This window comes from Vombatus ursinus, unplaced genomic scaffold (genome assembly GCF_900497805.2).
Source record: "Vombatus ursinus unplaced genomic scaffold, bare-nosed wombat genome assembly UNPS02009994.1, whole genome shotgun sequence".
Classification (NCBI taxonomy): domain Eukaryota; kingdom Metazoa; phylum Chordata; class Mammalia; order Diprotodontia; family Vombatidae; genus Vombatus; species Vombatus ursinus.
This window is the reverse complement of record NW_020949772.1, coordinates 7,134,239-7,149,114: the sequence shown is the minus strand read 5'-3', so window position 1 is coordinate 7,149,114 and position 14,876 is coordinate 7,134,239. Positions and strand designations below refer to the sequence as shown.

Sequence of the window (14,876 nt, the reverse complement as noted above, 5' to 3'; positions counted from 1 at the left end):
CCCTGATTCCTCACCCAAAAAAAGACCAAAAAACCCAATCATTGAGGTTGCATTTTGGATCATTTCAATCACATCTTTAAGCAAGTTTTTTGAAGTAAAAAATAGCCGTTCCATTCTGATAGCATACAGCGCATCCCCTATGTCTAAGTATTTCTAGTCTCACTTCCCACACAAAAACTGACTACATAATTTCTTTCAGCTCAATCTTTAGATGGAGGAAGTAGAAGGTAAAGGGAAAAGAAAGAGTGAATACAATGTTATAGCAAAGAACTTGCTAAAAACTAAGAAGGCAGTTTAGTTACCACGGATTTTTACTTCAGAACATCTGGAATAAAAACTCCTTGGTGATAGTTTGTTATAAATATATTATATACACAGTCCTCTTTATTCAACAGCAGTACTAGGGATGGCGTGACTCGAAGGAGAAGCACTGTGGCTAAAAAAGCCCAATGCATGATAAAAGGTTCTTCTAAAAATTGGTACACATATTATATGCTCTAAAATTTGTAGGTAAAGTCATTGATGAAGAAACTATTGTGGCTTACTAGCACATTCCTCATTCCCATTTCTAACAGTCTGCTGGGGAATAGTGGGAAGAGACTCTTTAAATTTTGTGATGGTGGAAGTGTTATACAGTAGGGGCAAATGCCCGTAGGATCAGCAGCAACCTCCATGATGGACAACACCAGTATCCAAAATAAACTTCCTTCTGATTCCCTCAAAAGTTAGAGGAACTGAGAGAACTATGGATAGTTTGTTGGGCAGGTTATAAATGGATATAAAAAGAACTTTCAGAAGATATGGAATAGGAAAACGGAGTCTGTAAAGAGACATGCAGAAACTCAAAAACTATCCTATGTCTAAGTTCCCAATTTAATATTTGAATATGCTTGAGAAAGCTGAGAAGGAGTGAAATGAATAAGCAACAAGGAAAGCACTGGTTGGAAGCAAGGAATTTTATAGATATGTTTCCATTTCACTTTTTACTAATAAAAAGCCACTTCCTAAGCAACTGATACTAGCACTTCTCTATACTTCAATACTTCTTTGATCGGTGATTGTGCTACTGCGAGCCCTCCCTCAACAGATCCAGAGTGCAGCCCTCCTGTATCTTAGTAGTCTTCAAGAATTGCTATGGCTGAAAAATTTGTCAACTTGTAGTCAGCTTGGTGGTGAGCCTCTCTAAATTTAATAGGTCTGGTCCTCAGAAAATAGATGTACCCTACATAATTAAACTGGTAATCAAAGTCTTTCCAGTCTGGTAGAACTTGTGGAAACGTGTATTTGGCTGGCAGCCCGAAAGAATCTGGGTTACCTCCATAGTAGGGCTATAGCTAAATACATGCTGGTTAATCTAATTTGATTACTTTTAGAGAAAATCATACCATGCCATAAGATAAAAATAAATTCTTCTCACTGCACATGCATGTCTGAGAAAGTGGCTAATTATAAACAGCATATTATTTATGGCTCCACTGAAATGACAGCTCTAGATTCTAAAGGAGATCTGATTTATCCTTTGGTGATCCCAAGAAACTGATGGTCAAACATAAGCCATGAATTGTCTTAATGTGTCTAGATTCCACAAACAAACTTTGGCTCATTTAATATAAATTGAAAATCAGTATTTGTCCCATAATGATGGCCCAAAATACAAGAGAGTATTTATTTTGAAACTTGCAATGGCAGTCAGACTTAAAAAAAAAAAAAAAACAAAGCACACACACACACAACAACCTTCAAACTTGTACCTAATGGTGAATAATCCTATTGGCTAATTCTCACTATGACTTTTTTGCAGTATCATTGGTATAGAGGATAATCAGACGGTTTCTCATTGGTGTTTAGCCACACTCCACTGCATGGAATCCACAATAATGTTACTTCACTTACCACACTCCACCTATTTCAGTCACCTATTTTCAGTTGGACTGAAAGTAACCTTAAATTAAGGTTGTTATTTTGAAAGCAAAAATGATTTCTGAGAAGCCAGAATAAACCATCACAAAACCCATGCACTCTATTCTGCAGTAGAGACACTCAGGCCCTCAGTTACAGAAGTTTCACTCAATATATAATTCCAACAAGCTTGGTTTTCTGACATTCCAAAAAATAGCAATTATCATGATAATTCATCAGGGGGAAGAACAAGCTCTGAAACTAAGGTCGAGGGCAGAATGCAAATCCTTCATCTCAAAGGAGTCAATCATTGTTTCCTTACCTCTCAAAAGTGCCACTGCTTAGTTCAGACAACTGAAATTTGTTCAGATGGCAAAAGACTAAAATGCAATGTTTTAAATTTATGATGTGTAGGGCTATTTAATGGATGTAGATATCTTTAGCTTTTCAAAGAGACAGACACAGAATTACAGTGTGGGAAACCTTGGTTTCTCCTAACAGTATGAAAATATGAAGTAGAATAAAAACATCAGCTTATGTAATAATTTATATATACTGATGAGTTTTATTTGCACAACAGTCCTGTGACACAGGGGAAGTGGAGATGATTTCTCTTCATTTTACAGATAGTAATCTGTCTGGAGGCATACACAGATGGGGGAAATAGGACAAGAATAAGGCCTACCCAGCACAAGGCTTTTTCTGTCCTTTATCCTCACCCTGGCTGCTTTGCATCCCGGCTTGAAGAGACTGAACTTCACATATTTTTCTGGTGTCACCAGTGAAAACCCTTTCCCTAAGTAAACCCCACTGGCCTAACAAAGGTGATGCACAACACTGCTGGAGGACAGTAGTCACAATCTGTCACTCTAATGCAGAGGGTACTGAAAAGAGAAAATGAGGGATCTAGATAGAAACAAATCACATCTTAGATCTTCTTTTGGAATCAGAACAAACAGAAATCAAGCTAGCCTTGTGTTTAGGTAGGGCTACTCCTAAACCATTCTAGCTAGATGAGTATCCCAAATAAACACAATCTGAGCCTCCAGTCATCAGCATTTACTGATCCTCTCTACCATTAAGTCCATTTTTCTATTTACTCAAAATCCCACATGCTTTTAGATCAAACCTACTTTTTTCTGGCGCTGGTAAAGATATAGAGTATACTCAGTACCTTGTAAACACTCCTCACCTGTCTGAGGAAGACTGTTATTACTCAGTTTACCTTCAGTGCTGTCTTCTAAAGGACCCTTCAAATCACCCCTTAAGTTCTTGCCAAATTTTCTAAGGCTCCCAAGTCATATCACAGCCTACTAGCATCGTACTCAATTGTCTAGCAGTGGCCAGAATTAAAACTGGAGGCCATTTACATGCTGAGCTCTTATTTCTTCAAAAGAGTGCTGGTTTTAAGGCTCCTTATGTCCGAGAGAAAAGATTTTTAAGGAAATGTGGACAGCTGCAAATATATCCATGCTGCTTTTCTTGGAGACCTGACAAATTTGATACTAGACTATACTTGTCAAACACTACCTATGCCTTTAAAGAAACTGGTTTGCCCCAAAAGCTTCCATTTCCACAGAAATCATCATCAAGCTCCCAAACTCTACAAAAAGAACATACCTAGACCCCATTCAAGTTCAAACAACCTCTGACGATGTGAATGAAAGGAGAATCTTAATTCCATTCGTGAAAGCAGTCTGGGACAGTAACCAGGAGTTGGTGGGGTGGGGGTGAGGAAATTTATTCTAATAAGTCTCGTGGGTGAAAAAGTTTATCTGAGTACTGATAGGATAGGGCATTTCAGTGCTATGAATCTAAGGAATGGAGAAAGCTGTAGTGAAGTTTTTGAAGTATAAAATCTAAAAGGAACACAACAAAAACTGGTTTTACACAACTGACATATAGGGTAGTGGATACCTGATGTAGTTTCCAAAATGACTAAACAAGCTGCCCTGGGCTTTTGACACTTAAACGATGATGCCATGATCTAAAACTTATACAGAGAAGGATGACTGTAAAATATGTTGGAAATAACAAAATGTCACCTGAGGGGGCAAGGCACAACACTGATGACAACACTGTCAAATTCTACTCAAAAAATAATTCCTAAGTTGCTGTTATGCAGTTAAACGTAGTTATCTAGCATTGTGATTGTAGGGTAGAATAATTTAGAATAAAACCCAGTTAATTGCTATTTTCAGATTACTATGCAGTTGGGCCATAACTCTTCTAGAGATTTAAAATATTTGTTAGAAATTGTATGAATCAGTCCCATTAGCTGTGTCAGAAACCCTTCTGATTAAGCCATATAGGCAAATAGGCTGGAGTTTGTTTGCCTATAGCCCATTCCATCAATTATACATATTCCACGTATCAAAGCACACACTTACACTATCATTTGGAAATTACGGTCAACAAAGGGAATTGTTTCATTGAAAAATATCTACCAACCCCCAAACTGCACACAATTTACATTAATTTTCTTAACAGGTTAATAAGGAAACACAAGCTGAATCAGGAAGAACCTCTTTCCCTCCAGGCTTATAAATAAAAGGCTTCTTTCAAAGAAAGTCTCATTTCTAAGTTATATCTTAAGTCCCCAGGGGCTTTTTGCTTACCAGACTTTAAGGAACTTTGAGCTGCCTCTAATCTAGAACCAAAACAAAACCCCATGGGGAGAAGGTAAGACATATCATACCAAAATGTAAAAGCACATCCCACATGGATCTGCCACATCTGACTGAGCCGGGCCTCCTGAGGCACTGTCCAAGACTGACAGGGAAGACTACCATGCAAAGGTCTGGGCATCCCTTACCTTTTGATGACTCGTGACCTCTTCTCTGCTTCTTCCCAGCTCCTCAGCAAGTTTGAGATTCTCCTCCTGCAATGCCGAAAGCTGTTGGGACTTCCGAGCTGCTGCCTGCTTCAAGTCTTCTCTGCAAGGACAGGGAGTGCAGGGTTACCATAGAAACAAGACAGGCAAGAAAAATGGTGGGAGAGAAGCAGCTTCCCAGCCTGAGGCAGAAAAAGATTTTTCTCTGGGTCACATGCCTAATGGGAATTTATAACTAGAAAGCACCTATCACTCCAAGCAGAATAGACTAGAGGGCTTTAATCTGGCAAAGAGCAGATGTCACCTCTACAGCCATCACCCTTTGGCCTGCTAAGTGCTCACCACTCCTACTCAGCTCCCACACTACATTCATACACTAGTTAACACCAGGGAGAATAGGAGAATGGTCATCAGAGTCTACTGCCTGTAGGAACAGCGTTGTTATTTAAATGCATGAATACGTTTCACATTCACAGAGTAATTTAATATGTCATTTCTTGGGCACTTGCAAGACTGCCCAGCTTTGTAACTTGTTTCTCCTGGCAAGAAGAAAAAATCTGATGGTCCCATTTGCTAGTATCTGATGAAGCTCAGGAATGACGTGTACTGGAATATATTTTTAGGACAACAGAGGCAAAATGCCCTAGAGAGAGCAGTTTTCTAATTACATAAGGCACTTTTTTTTTCCTCCCCTCAAATGAGAATGATACCCTTTCCAAGCACTGATTTTTGATTAAAAGCAGCAAATAAAAATGAATATACCACATGGAACACGTGCAACCAACACATAGAAGGATCTATTACATTCCATGCAAAAATCAATTATTTTAGCTATTAGCTAAGGTACAGTCTCACCAGTACATCTGCCAATACAATCACTGGAATTAATTTAATACTGCAGAAGGTTTCAATGTAGCTATGAGTTGGAGGTAAACATATGCTTGTTAATTTCCACTGTGAGTTATGATACAAGGATGAATCCTGAATCTTGGTATAAATTCATCTGATGATCAACATGTCTATTTTTAACTTCAGCTGTCTATAGGTGGCCAGAGCTGATACTCTGATTTCTCTTACTCTCTGACCTTCAATCACAGATTTGGCACTCATATTACAGTAACCTCACAAAGGTTTAAAGAAACAGAAAGTAGCATGGTTAAGTGGGAAACAAAAGAGAACTGTAGGCAGATCCTAGACCTGGGTACAAATCCCAGCTCTGTATGACAGATATCACTGTCCCTCTCTGAGCTCTAGTGTGGTTATCTTTTAATCAGACGGGAGAGGGGCAGAGGGAGGTGGTATCCACTTATCCTGGGAGAGGTGTCTTCTTCAATGAAGTTGAAATCTGGCAGAGCTAGGACTTGAAGGCATCTAGGAGGGCATTCCAGCTGTGAGGAAGAGCAAAAGAACATGCCCACAGCTGAAAGATCGAGTGTTGTGTGCAAGGATCCAAAAGGAAGCCAACGTCACTGGATGGAAGAGGGCCTGGGGAGGAATAGGAAGACTGAAAGGGGGGTGGGGCAGGCTAGGTTATGAGGGGCTTCGAACACCAACGATGCTTTATATTTGATCCCGCAGGTGACAGGGAGCTACTGGAGGTTATTGAGTTGGTCTGTGATATGGTCAGACTCCCCAGCAGCCACCGCAACAGTCCAGGTGTGAGGTAACGAGGGCCGGCATCAGGTTAGAAGCAGAGTCAGAGGACGGAATGGGGTGTTTTGGAGAGTCATTGCAGAAGTGGAATTGACAGGCCTTGGTAACAGCTTGGATATGGGGGTAGGGGTCTGTGTGAAAGATAGCCTCAGATGAGTAGCCCAAGGTGACACCTAGATTGTGAGCCTAAGGGACTGGGAGGATGATGGCATCCTCAACACTAACAGGGAAATCTGGAAGGTGGGGATAAAAATGAGTTCAGTTTTGCACATGCTGAGTTTAAGATGTGTCTACCGGATATCCATTTCAATATATCTAATAGGCAGTTGGAGATCCAAGACTACAGGTTGATAGAGAGGTTAGGGCTGGATGAGCAGATTTGAGAATTATCAGCATAGAGATGATAATTAAATCCATGGGAGGTGATGAGATCACCAAGTGAAACAGTATAGACGGAGAAGAGAAAAGGGCACAGGACCGAGTCCGGTGAGAAACCTACATTTAGTGGGCATGACCTGGGTGTAGAACCAGTGAAGGAAACTGAGTAGGAAGTTGGACAGATAGAACAATGAGGAGACAGTTATGTCCTGAAAACCTAGAGAGAAGAGAGTAGAGTGATCAACAGTGGTCAAGAAGGATCAGGAAAGGGGCAGCTAGGTGGCGCAGTGGATAGAGCACCAGCCCTGAAGTCAGGAGGACCTGAGTTCAAATCCAGCCTCAGATCAAACACTTGACACTTACTAGCTGTGTGACCTTGGGCAAGTCACTTAACCCTGACCACCTCACCAAAAAAAAAAAAAAAAAAGGCAGCGGCTCAGGAGTGAGAGAAAGCCACTGAGGTGGTTGCAGCCACTCAGCACTAGGACCACTTCTTATTTTCTGAACCCAAGCCGAAAGAGAAGGGAGGGCATGTAAGGAGATGTTTTCAGGAACACGGCTTATACCAAGCAAACTCCCCATAAATCTACCGTAGTAAAGCACCTAGGAAGTAACTTGATAACAAAGCTGCTCCCAAGAGTGCACCCTCTCCCAGAGAGGTTAAGAAGCCTCCTTCCTACAGGCCAGGGACGGTGGCTTTCTGATTTGTAAATTTCTCTTCCAGCACCAGGTGTGTGAAATGGCTCAGGTTTCAGAACAAATCTGTGCTTCTGGAGAGCAACAACTGCTTCTTTGTAGGAGGCAGGTGAAGCCCATCTAGTTGTCCTGTTTGAGGACACCAGCCTTTGTGCTGACCATGCCAAACGTGTCACAGTCATGCCAAAAGATATCCAGCTAACACACTGCACATGTGGGCAACACCCTTAAACTCCACTATGAAGGGAAACATTCTTCATTCTCAAAACAGAAAAAAAATCTCTTCTTCCTGTTATTGGTAGTTCTGAATATTAGGTTTTTTCCCCCACAGGGCCAAAAGGCATATGATAACAAATGGAAAAATAGGAGACAGAATTAGGTATTGGCAAGTTTTTTTCCAATTTCATTTGTGTGTGAATTTTTACTATAAATGCAAGGATATAAACCATTAATGAAGTCTGAAAGTGTTTCCATGAATAATTTTCAACAATTCAACTTTTATAACAATTAAAAATAAACCCGTTAATTTTTTTTCAGGACAATGACAGCATTTGGGTTTGTTTGTTTGTTTTTTTTTAACAAGTAAATTTTTTATCGATGGCAACAAAACGGTATTTGTAGTATTTTTACCATATAGTAGATCCTATCCACTCACTATATTTTTGTTTGTTTGTTTGTTTTTTGACTAGGCAATGGGGTTAAGTGACTTGTCCAAGGTCACACAGCTAGCAAGTGTTATGTGTCTGAGGCTGGATTTGAACTCAGGTCCTCCTGAATCCAGGGCCGGTGCTCTATCCAGTGTGACACCTAGCTGTCCCCCTCCCCCCATTCACTATACTTTTCTGAGTGTCCTACATGCAAGTACATGATTTTAATGTTATCCATTTTTTGTGCTGTTTCTGTAAGTTTGCTATTAAAATATATTAAACTAAGAGAAAGAGAGAAAGAGAAAGAGAGAAGGCCATTGAGTTGGTAATTAAGAGATTACTGGTAGCTTTGAAAAGAATAATTTCAATTGAATGATGAGGTCAAAACCAAACCAGAAGTTTGGAAGCCAAACCAGAGTTAAGAAGAGAATGAGAGGAAAGAAAGAGGAATCCATTATAAATGGCCTTCTCAAGGAAGTTAGGCACAAAAGGCTAGACAGATATGGGATAATAGTTAGCAGGGGTGGATGTAATAAGTGAGGAGAAGAGGAGAGACACAGACATTTTTGTAAGCAGTAGGAAAGCAACCAAGCAGATGGGGAGAGATTGAAAATAAGTGAGAAGAGTAGGGATGATGGGAGGGACAATCTGCTGGAGGACCCAGAATGGAATGGGATTACTATTGCATACAAAGGAGTTTACCATTAAATAGTCATGTGAGACAATGGTGAAAGAAAAGATAGTGACAGATCTGAGTGATGATATGAGGGGGAAGAGACAAGAGATAGCTCTTGGCAAACGGCCTAAATTTTTTCAGTAAAATATGAAAAGTTCTCAGGTGAGAGCCATGGGAGGTTGGAGGAAAGATGGAAAGGTTTGGAAGAGTCACTCACAACTGTAAATTATGAATATTTTCTTCAAGAAGCAAGGCAACCTTACAACCTAACAACAATCACCCAAAAAAGGAAACTGACTTTATCTCAACAGGCAGGAAGTCACTAGTTACTGATGTGGGAGTCAATTCTGAATCAGCTGTCTGTGTGACTAAAGCCAGTTTAATGCAGAGGTTAAAATCACACCAAATTAGAAAATGTAGATAATACTACATACAATTACAATAGCTCCAATCCAATTCACTTAAACTATACACTTTTATCTAGTTCCCATTTTTTTTCCCCAGAGTCAAGACTACAGCTTTAATTAACACCACTTCTTAGAGAAACTGCCTCTTCAACATCTTAAACTGGATTTCTTATAAACATCTGAAACTCAAGTCCAAACTGAACGTATTCGCTCTCTTAGGCAGCTCACTACTTAGGTAGTGCAGTGATGGACCTAGAGTCAGGAAGACCAGAGTTCAAATCCAGCCTCAGACATTTATTAACTGTGTGACCCTCATTTAACCTGTCTGCCTCAGTTTCCTCATCCGTAAAATGAAGGTAATAATACCAACCACCTCCCAGTGTTGCTGTGAGGATATAATGAGAGTTTTTTTAAATGAGATATTTTTAAAGCACTTTGTAAAGCTTAAAATGATATGTAAATGCTAACTATTAATATTTTCCACAAGCCTTCCCTTCTTCCTAACTTTTATATTACACTCAAAGATATTTACCATCATCCTCCCTCAGGGTTGCAACCCAGTGTCCTCCTCAACTCCTCAATCCCTCCTCTTCATATCCAATCTGTTGCCAGGCCCTGTAGATTCCGCCTTCGAGCATCTCTTGTATATGTCCCTTTCTATCCTCTGACATCTCCGCCATCCCCCTACAGGCCCTCATTACCTCGTGCCTAGACTACTGCAATAGCCTGCTGGCAGGTGTCTGAGGTTCAGGTCTTTTCCCACCCTAGTCCAGTCTCCACTCAGCAGCTGCCAATCTCATCTTCCTAAACAACAGTGACCATATCACACCCCTATTCAATAACCTCCAGTTGTCCCCTACAGCTTCCAGGATTAAATATAAAATCCACTGTTTGACTTTTTCAGGCCCTTGACAGCCTGGCCCCCTTCCCATCTTTGCAGGCTTCTTGTACTTTACTGCCCTCCACGTACTGTGTGACAGCTCAATGACCCTGGCCTTCTTTCCATCCCTTGCACCAAAGAGTCCGCCTCCCACCTCTGGGCATTTTCACTGGCTGCTGCCCCCTATGAATGGCATTCTCTCTCTCTCCTCACTTCCACCTCCCAGGCTCCTTAAATTCCTTCAAATTTCAACTCAAGCCCCACCTTCGGTAAGAAAATTTCCCCAATCTCACTTACTGCTAGTGCTTTCTGTTGATTATCTCCAATTTATTCTGTCTCTACCTTCTTTCACAGCTGTTTGCCTGCTGATTCATTAGACTGTGAGCTCCTTGAAAGCAAAGTCTGTCTTTTGCCTTTCCTCGTATCCTTAGATTCAGGTCTTTGGACAGCAAATCCAATGTAATTCTGATTATGTCACTTGTCTCTCATACTGAGACAGAGCAAAATTATTTAGATGATCTCTACAATTCCTTCGAGCTTGTCTTGACATTTTATGGTTCTCTGATTTCTGGACAGAATAGGCTAATACCTTAAGAACCCCAGTGGCAAAAGAACTTCTTTTGCAAAAGATCTCCAGAAGTTCAAGTCTAAATTATGAAATTTTCTCAAGTCTGATGTTGCCTTGAAGTTATAAAAAGTTTAGAAATGATTAATCTTAACCAAATAATTTATGTGACAGACAATCCAATTCTTCTTTATCTGAGCCACTGGCCTTTAAAAAAGGTCCCCTTCAAAAGAGGTAAAGGCATCATCTAGAAGAATCACTCTCATTAATAAAACTAAGATTGTTAGAATAAAAACACTTATTATCAAATTATTTTTCTTCTAGAAGGGCAAGGTTATGATAGTAACCTATCAAGGTATTAAAAACAACCTTGTCCATCCCTCATTACCCGACAGATTTAACAGACGTAAAAAATAGTATTTTTAGTAGAGAAATGAGAAGCTGCAGAGGAATCGGTAAAGACTGTCAATTTAAAAGTTATTTCATTTAACATTCTCGACGACCTCTATCAACTTTTGAGTAGAAGAAAAGAGTCAATGCCTCTAAATTTGTGACTGGAAGACATTCCTTTGATTCCATTCACTTACAGTGACACAGACAGCTAAATGGTGTGACTCAGACAGTGGGAGGGAGGCTGGGTAATCTTGTCTTACTGCTCAATTGCTCCCTTTCCAAATTCCTGAACTAACAAGTCAACTTGGCATTTCAACAGAACAAAAAAGTTAAAATGCCCCATGTTACTAAACAAATTATTTGTGTTGCTAAAAAAAAATCGGAACTAGTTAGTTTTCTAAATGGAACCAATGGAACCCACCCCTCTACAAATGCAACTGAGCTGGTACAGGATTTTCCCATGCAAGTGTTTATAAAACAATCACCTATTTTTAAAATCCAACTTCAGCAAGCATTAGGATTGTTTGATTTTGCTCTAAATGAGTCTCAAACATTTATGGCAGAAGTACTAATGAATTCAACAGGCTTTTAGTCCCTCCCTAGTCTTTTGAAGACAATGTAAATAGAACAGTAAGGAATTTCTCACCATTGATCTACAGATATAAATATCACAGTTAAAACTGTAGAGCAGGGGTGTGGAACCTGCTGCCTTGAGGCCACAATGCCCCCCTTCTAGGTCCTTGGGTGCGGCCTTTTGACCGAGCCTAAGTTTTACAGAACAAATTCTTTTATTAGGGGGATTTGTTCTGTAAAGTATGGATCCAGTCAAAGGGCCACACTCGAGGACCTAAAGGACCACATGCAGAATTGAGGCCGCAGGTTCTCCACCTCTGCAGAGAGAGAAGGACCCATATACCAATGGCAAAAGTAAATAACCAATTTGTAGAGACTCTAAATATAGAACCCAGGTACCAGAATGATTCGAGAAACAGCCCAATAACTAAGCTCATCGTTCACAAGAAGGAGAGGCTACACTCATTTTACCTAGTTTTGAAACAAAGTCAATAGCGAAGTAGTTCATTGGGAACTGCTGACTTTATCACCTCTGGAGTCTCATCTTCCACTTCTATTAGCACATGTTTTAAATTCTTAAATTTAAAGGATCCTGAAAAGGATCCTACCTCTTTCAGTCGAACTGCCGGTTAAATTCAAATTTCCAATTATACCATTCCTAGCACTTTGAACTACACGAGCCAAGGGGAGCCAGCAGCAACAGAAATGAGAAAAATGTGTCTGCTCAGAAATCTGAGTAGCAGAGAAGTAATTTGAAATACTTCTTAGTGTAAATGCTTCTCCAGATCCCTCCCACACATCATCTATTCTATTAAAATGGAATCACTGTTAATATCAGCCTAATCAATAGGCCAAAAAAATTTTTTTTCCAGTTCCCTTGGTTTGTTTGCTTTTTAATTCAATTTTTTTTTCAATGAGCAAAAATCCACTTTTCCCTGCTACCTCTCCTGCACCTACTGAAAAAGAAAGAAAAACAAAATCTCTCGTAATAAATAGGCAACCAAGCAAAATAAAATTCCCACACTGGTCATATTTAAAAACAAAAATATGATTCAATCTGAACTGTGTGTCTACTCTTAGACCATCTAAAATGATGTAAGGGAAAACTGTGTTGTGTGCTTTTTTTTTCTTTAAATAACACCTCATGTGGCATGGTCTACTCTTTAGGATACAAACTCTACTTCATAGTTCCAAAGTGCTTTACTAAGCAGATTTAAACTACAAACCGCACAACTTAAGCAGCCAGTACAACTGTTCTTCCTTACCTTTTCTGTTAGCTGTGATGCTATTTCTTTCTAAAGTTATCCTTGTTCTACACATAGGCACAAATGTACAGACTGAAATATTGAAATGAAACTGCTTCACGAAAATTCTCACACACATGCTGGCTAAAGAATGGCTATATAGCAATTTATACCACAAAACAGAAGAAACGCACACAACACAACATACAACACAACATACAACACAACACTTACATTTCCTTCCTGAATTCCTCCATTTTTTGGTTCTCCACTGTGAGACGTTCTTTTGATTTGTTCAACTCTTCAACATTTTTGGAGTTGTTCTCTTTAAGTGCATCCAACTTCAAGAGAAAAAAAAAACATAGCTGAAGCCCTTCTGTGCTGCGGTGAAGTGTTGGGAGCCCTAAAAGCTATCATTGAATGGGCAGTGTGAGGGTATTGTAAAGTCAGCTCTTGGGAACAGATTAAAAGGCAGCATGTGCTATAATATCAAGACCCCTGAGTTCTGAGTCACAGGATGTGGGCTTCAAACCCTGCTCTGAACTCTGGCTCACTGGGAAACCATGAGGCAGGCCCTTCCCCTCTCTGGGTCTCACTTTCCATCACTATAAAATGAAAAGGGTGAACTTGATTACCATTAAGATTCCCTCCAAATAGAAATCCTATAATCTACAAAAAGCTAGTGTAAAAACAGAATGTAAATCTCTACATTATTAAACAATATTTAAACAGAAACTAAACTTAAAATTCCCTTTAATCTTCAAGGTTTCTCCAAGGTTCTCAGCAAAGCATACTATTTTGTATGGAAATCTAGACAGAGAAGTCCACTCAAATAATATACAAAGTACCTGCTATGTGGTAAGGCTAAGTGCTGTGGGTGACATAGTCCTGGACTACTGAGACATAGACAAGATGTAGGGGTAGAGGCAGCAACCTAGCTGAACTCTTCCAATATTCCCTTTAAAATAAAGGTCCTATTGAATTATAGAGTGGCAGAGCCAACAAAAGACCACGCAGCAGGGGTGAGGAACCTGTGGCCTCAAGGCCACATGTGGCCCTCTAGGTCCTCAAGTGCGGCCCTTTGACTGAATCAAACTTCACAGAACAAATCCCCTTAATAAAAGGATTTGTTCTGTAAAACTTCCCAACCCCTGGACCAGGATAAGGCATTTTTCCAGCCCAAGACAACTTAGGAGGTCAGAAGGAGAGGTCTGTGACACTGCGGTGAGACTTGGTCAGAACACTGTGGCAGCAGCAATGGGCCTTATAGACAGCTGTAACAGTGGTAGCAGCAGCTTTGAGAGCTCTCAGCCCAGCGGTGGTAAAGGAGTTGGACAACCGATCAGAAGGAGATTGCAGGGGAACTCTGGCTGGCACTGGGTATAGGACCCTGTTGCACTGCCCATATGTAGTTTAGGTTGCGGTTCTAGAGCAGAGAGGAGCACTAGCACTTGCAACTGCATGACAGCAGAGGTGCTTCCCAGGTAGAGACCAGAGCACAGACCAAAAGAACAATATACACCTCTCCTCAGATCACACCACTTGGAAACACTGAAAACTTAGAGACAACCAGAACTAGCTCTGAAAACAAAAGAATGAAAAAGCCTGAAAAGCTTGAGACAACCTTCCACCCACCCCAGGAACAGAGCCCAACTTAAAGTTCAAAAAGCTGGAAAAATGAGCAAACAATAAAAAAAGAATCTGGCCATAAAAGCTACGATGGTGACTAGAAAGATTAAGACACAAACTTAGAAGACAACAACGTGAACATAGCCACCAGCAAAGCCTCAAAAGGAGGAAAAATTCGGCAAAGAAATGAGAATAACGGAAGAAAATTATGAAAAGAGAATTAACAAAAATAAAATGAGATAAAGAAAGAAAAAAAGAGAATTAACAACTTGGTAAAAGAGGCACACGCACGCACACACATACACACATACACACACACACACACACACACACACACACACACACTCTGTCTCTGTCTCTCTCTCTCTAAAGAAAACAGAACCTTAAAAAACAGAACCGGCCA

General features: G+C 40.2%; 1 protein-coding gene across 8 annotated transcripts in view; it reads right to left on the bottom strand.

The window, feature by feature from the left end:
* The window catches only part of CLIP1 (CAP-Gly domain containing linker protein 1), a 147,759-nt gene that overhangs the window by 19,416 nt on the left and 113,467 nt on the right, over positions 1-14,876 (bottom strand). For all 8 annotated transcript variants that reach the window (XM_027853480.1, XM_027853481.1, XM_027853482.1 and 5 more), the window contains 2 exons: positions 13,079-13,185; positions 4,715-4,835 (listed from right to left, as the gene is read on the bottom strand). In XM_027853480.1, the coding sequence (XP_027709281.1) occupies positions 4,715-4,835; positions 13,079-13,185 (228 nt within the window). The remainder of the gene's footprint in view (positions 1-4,714; positions 4,836-13,078; positions 13,186-14,876) is intronic.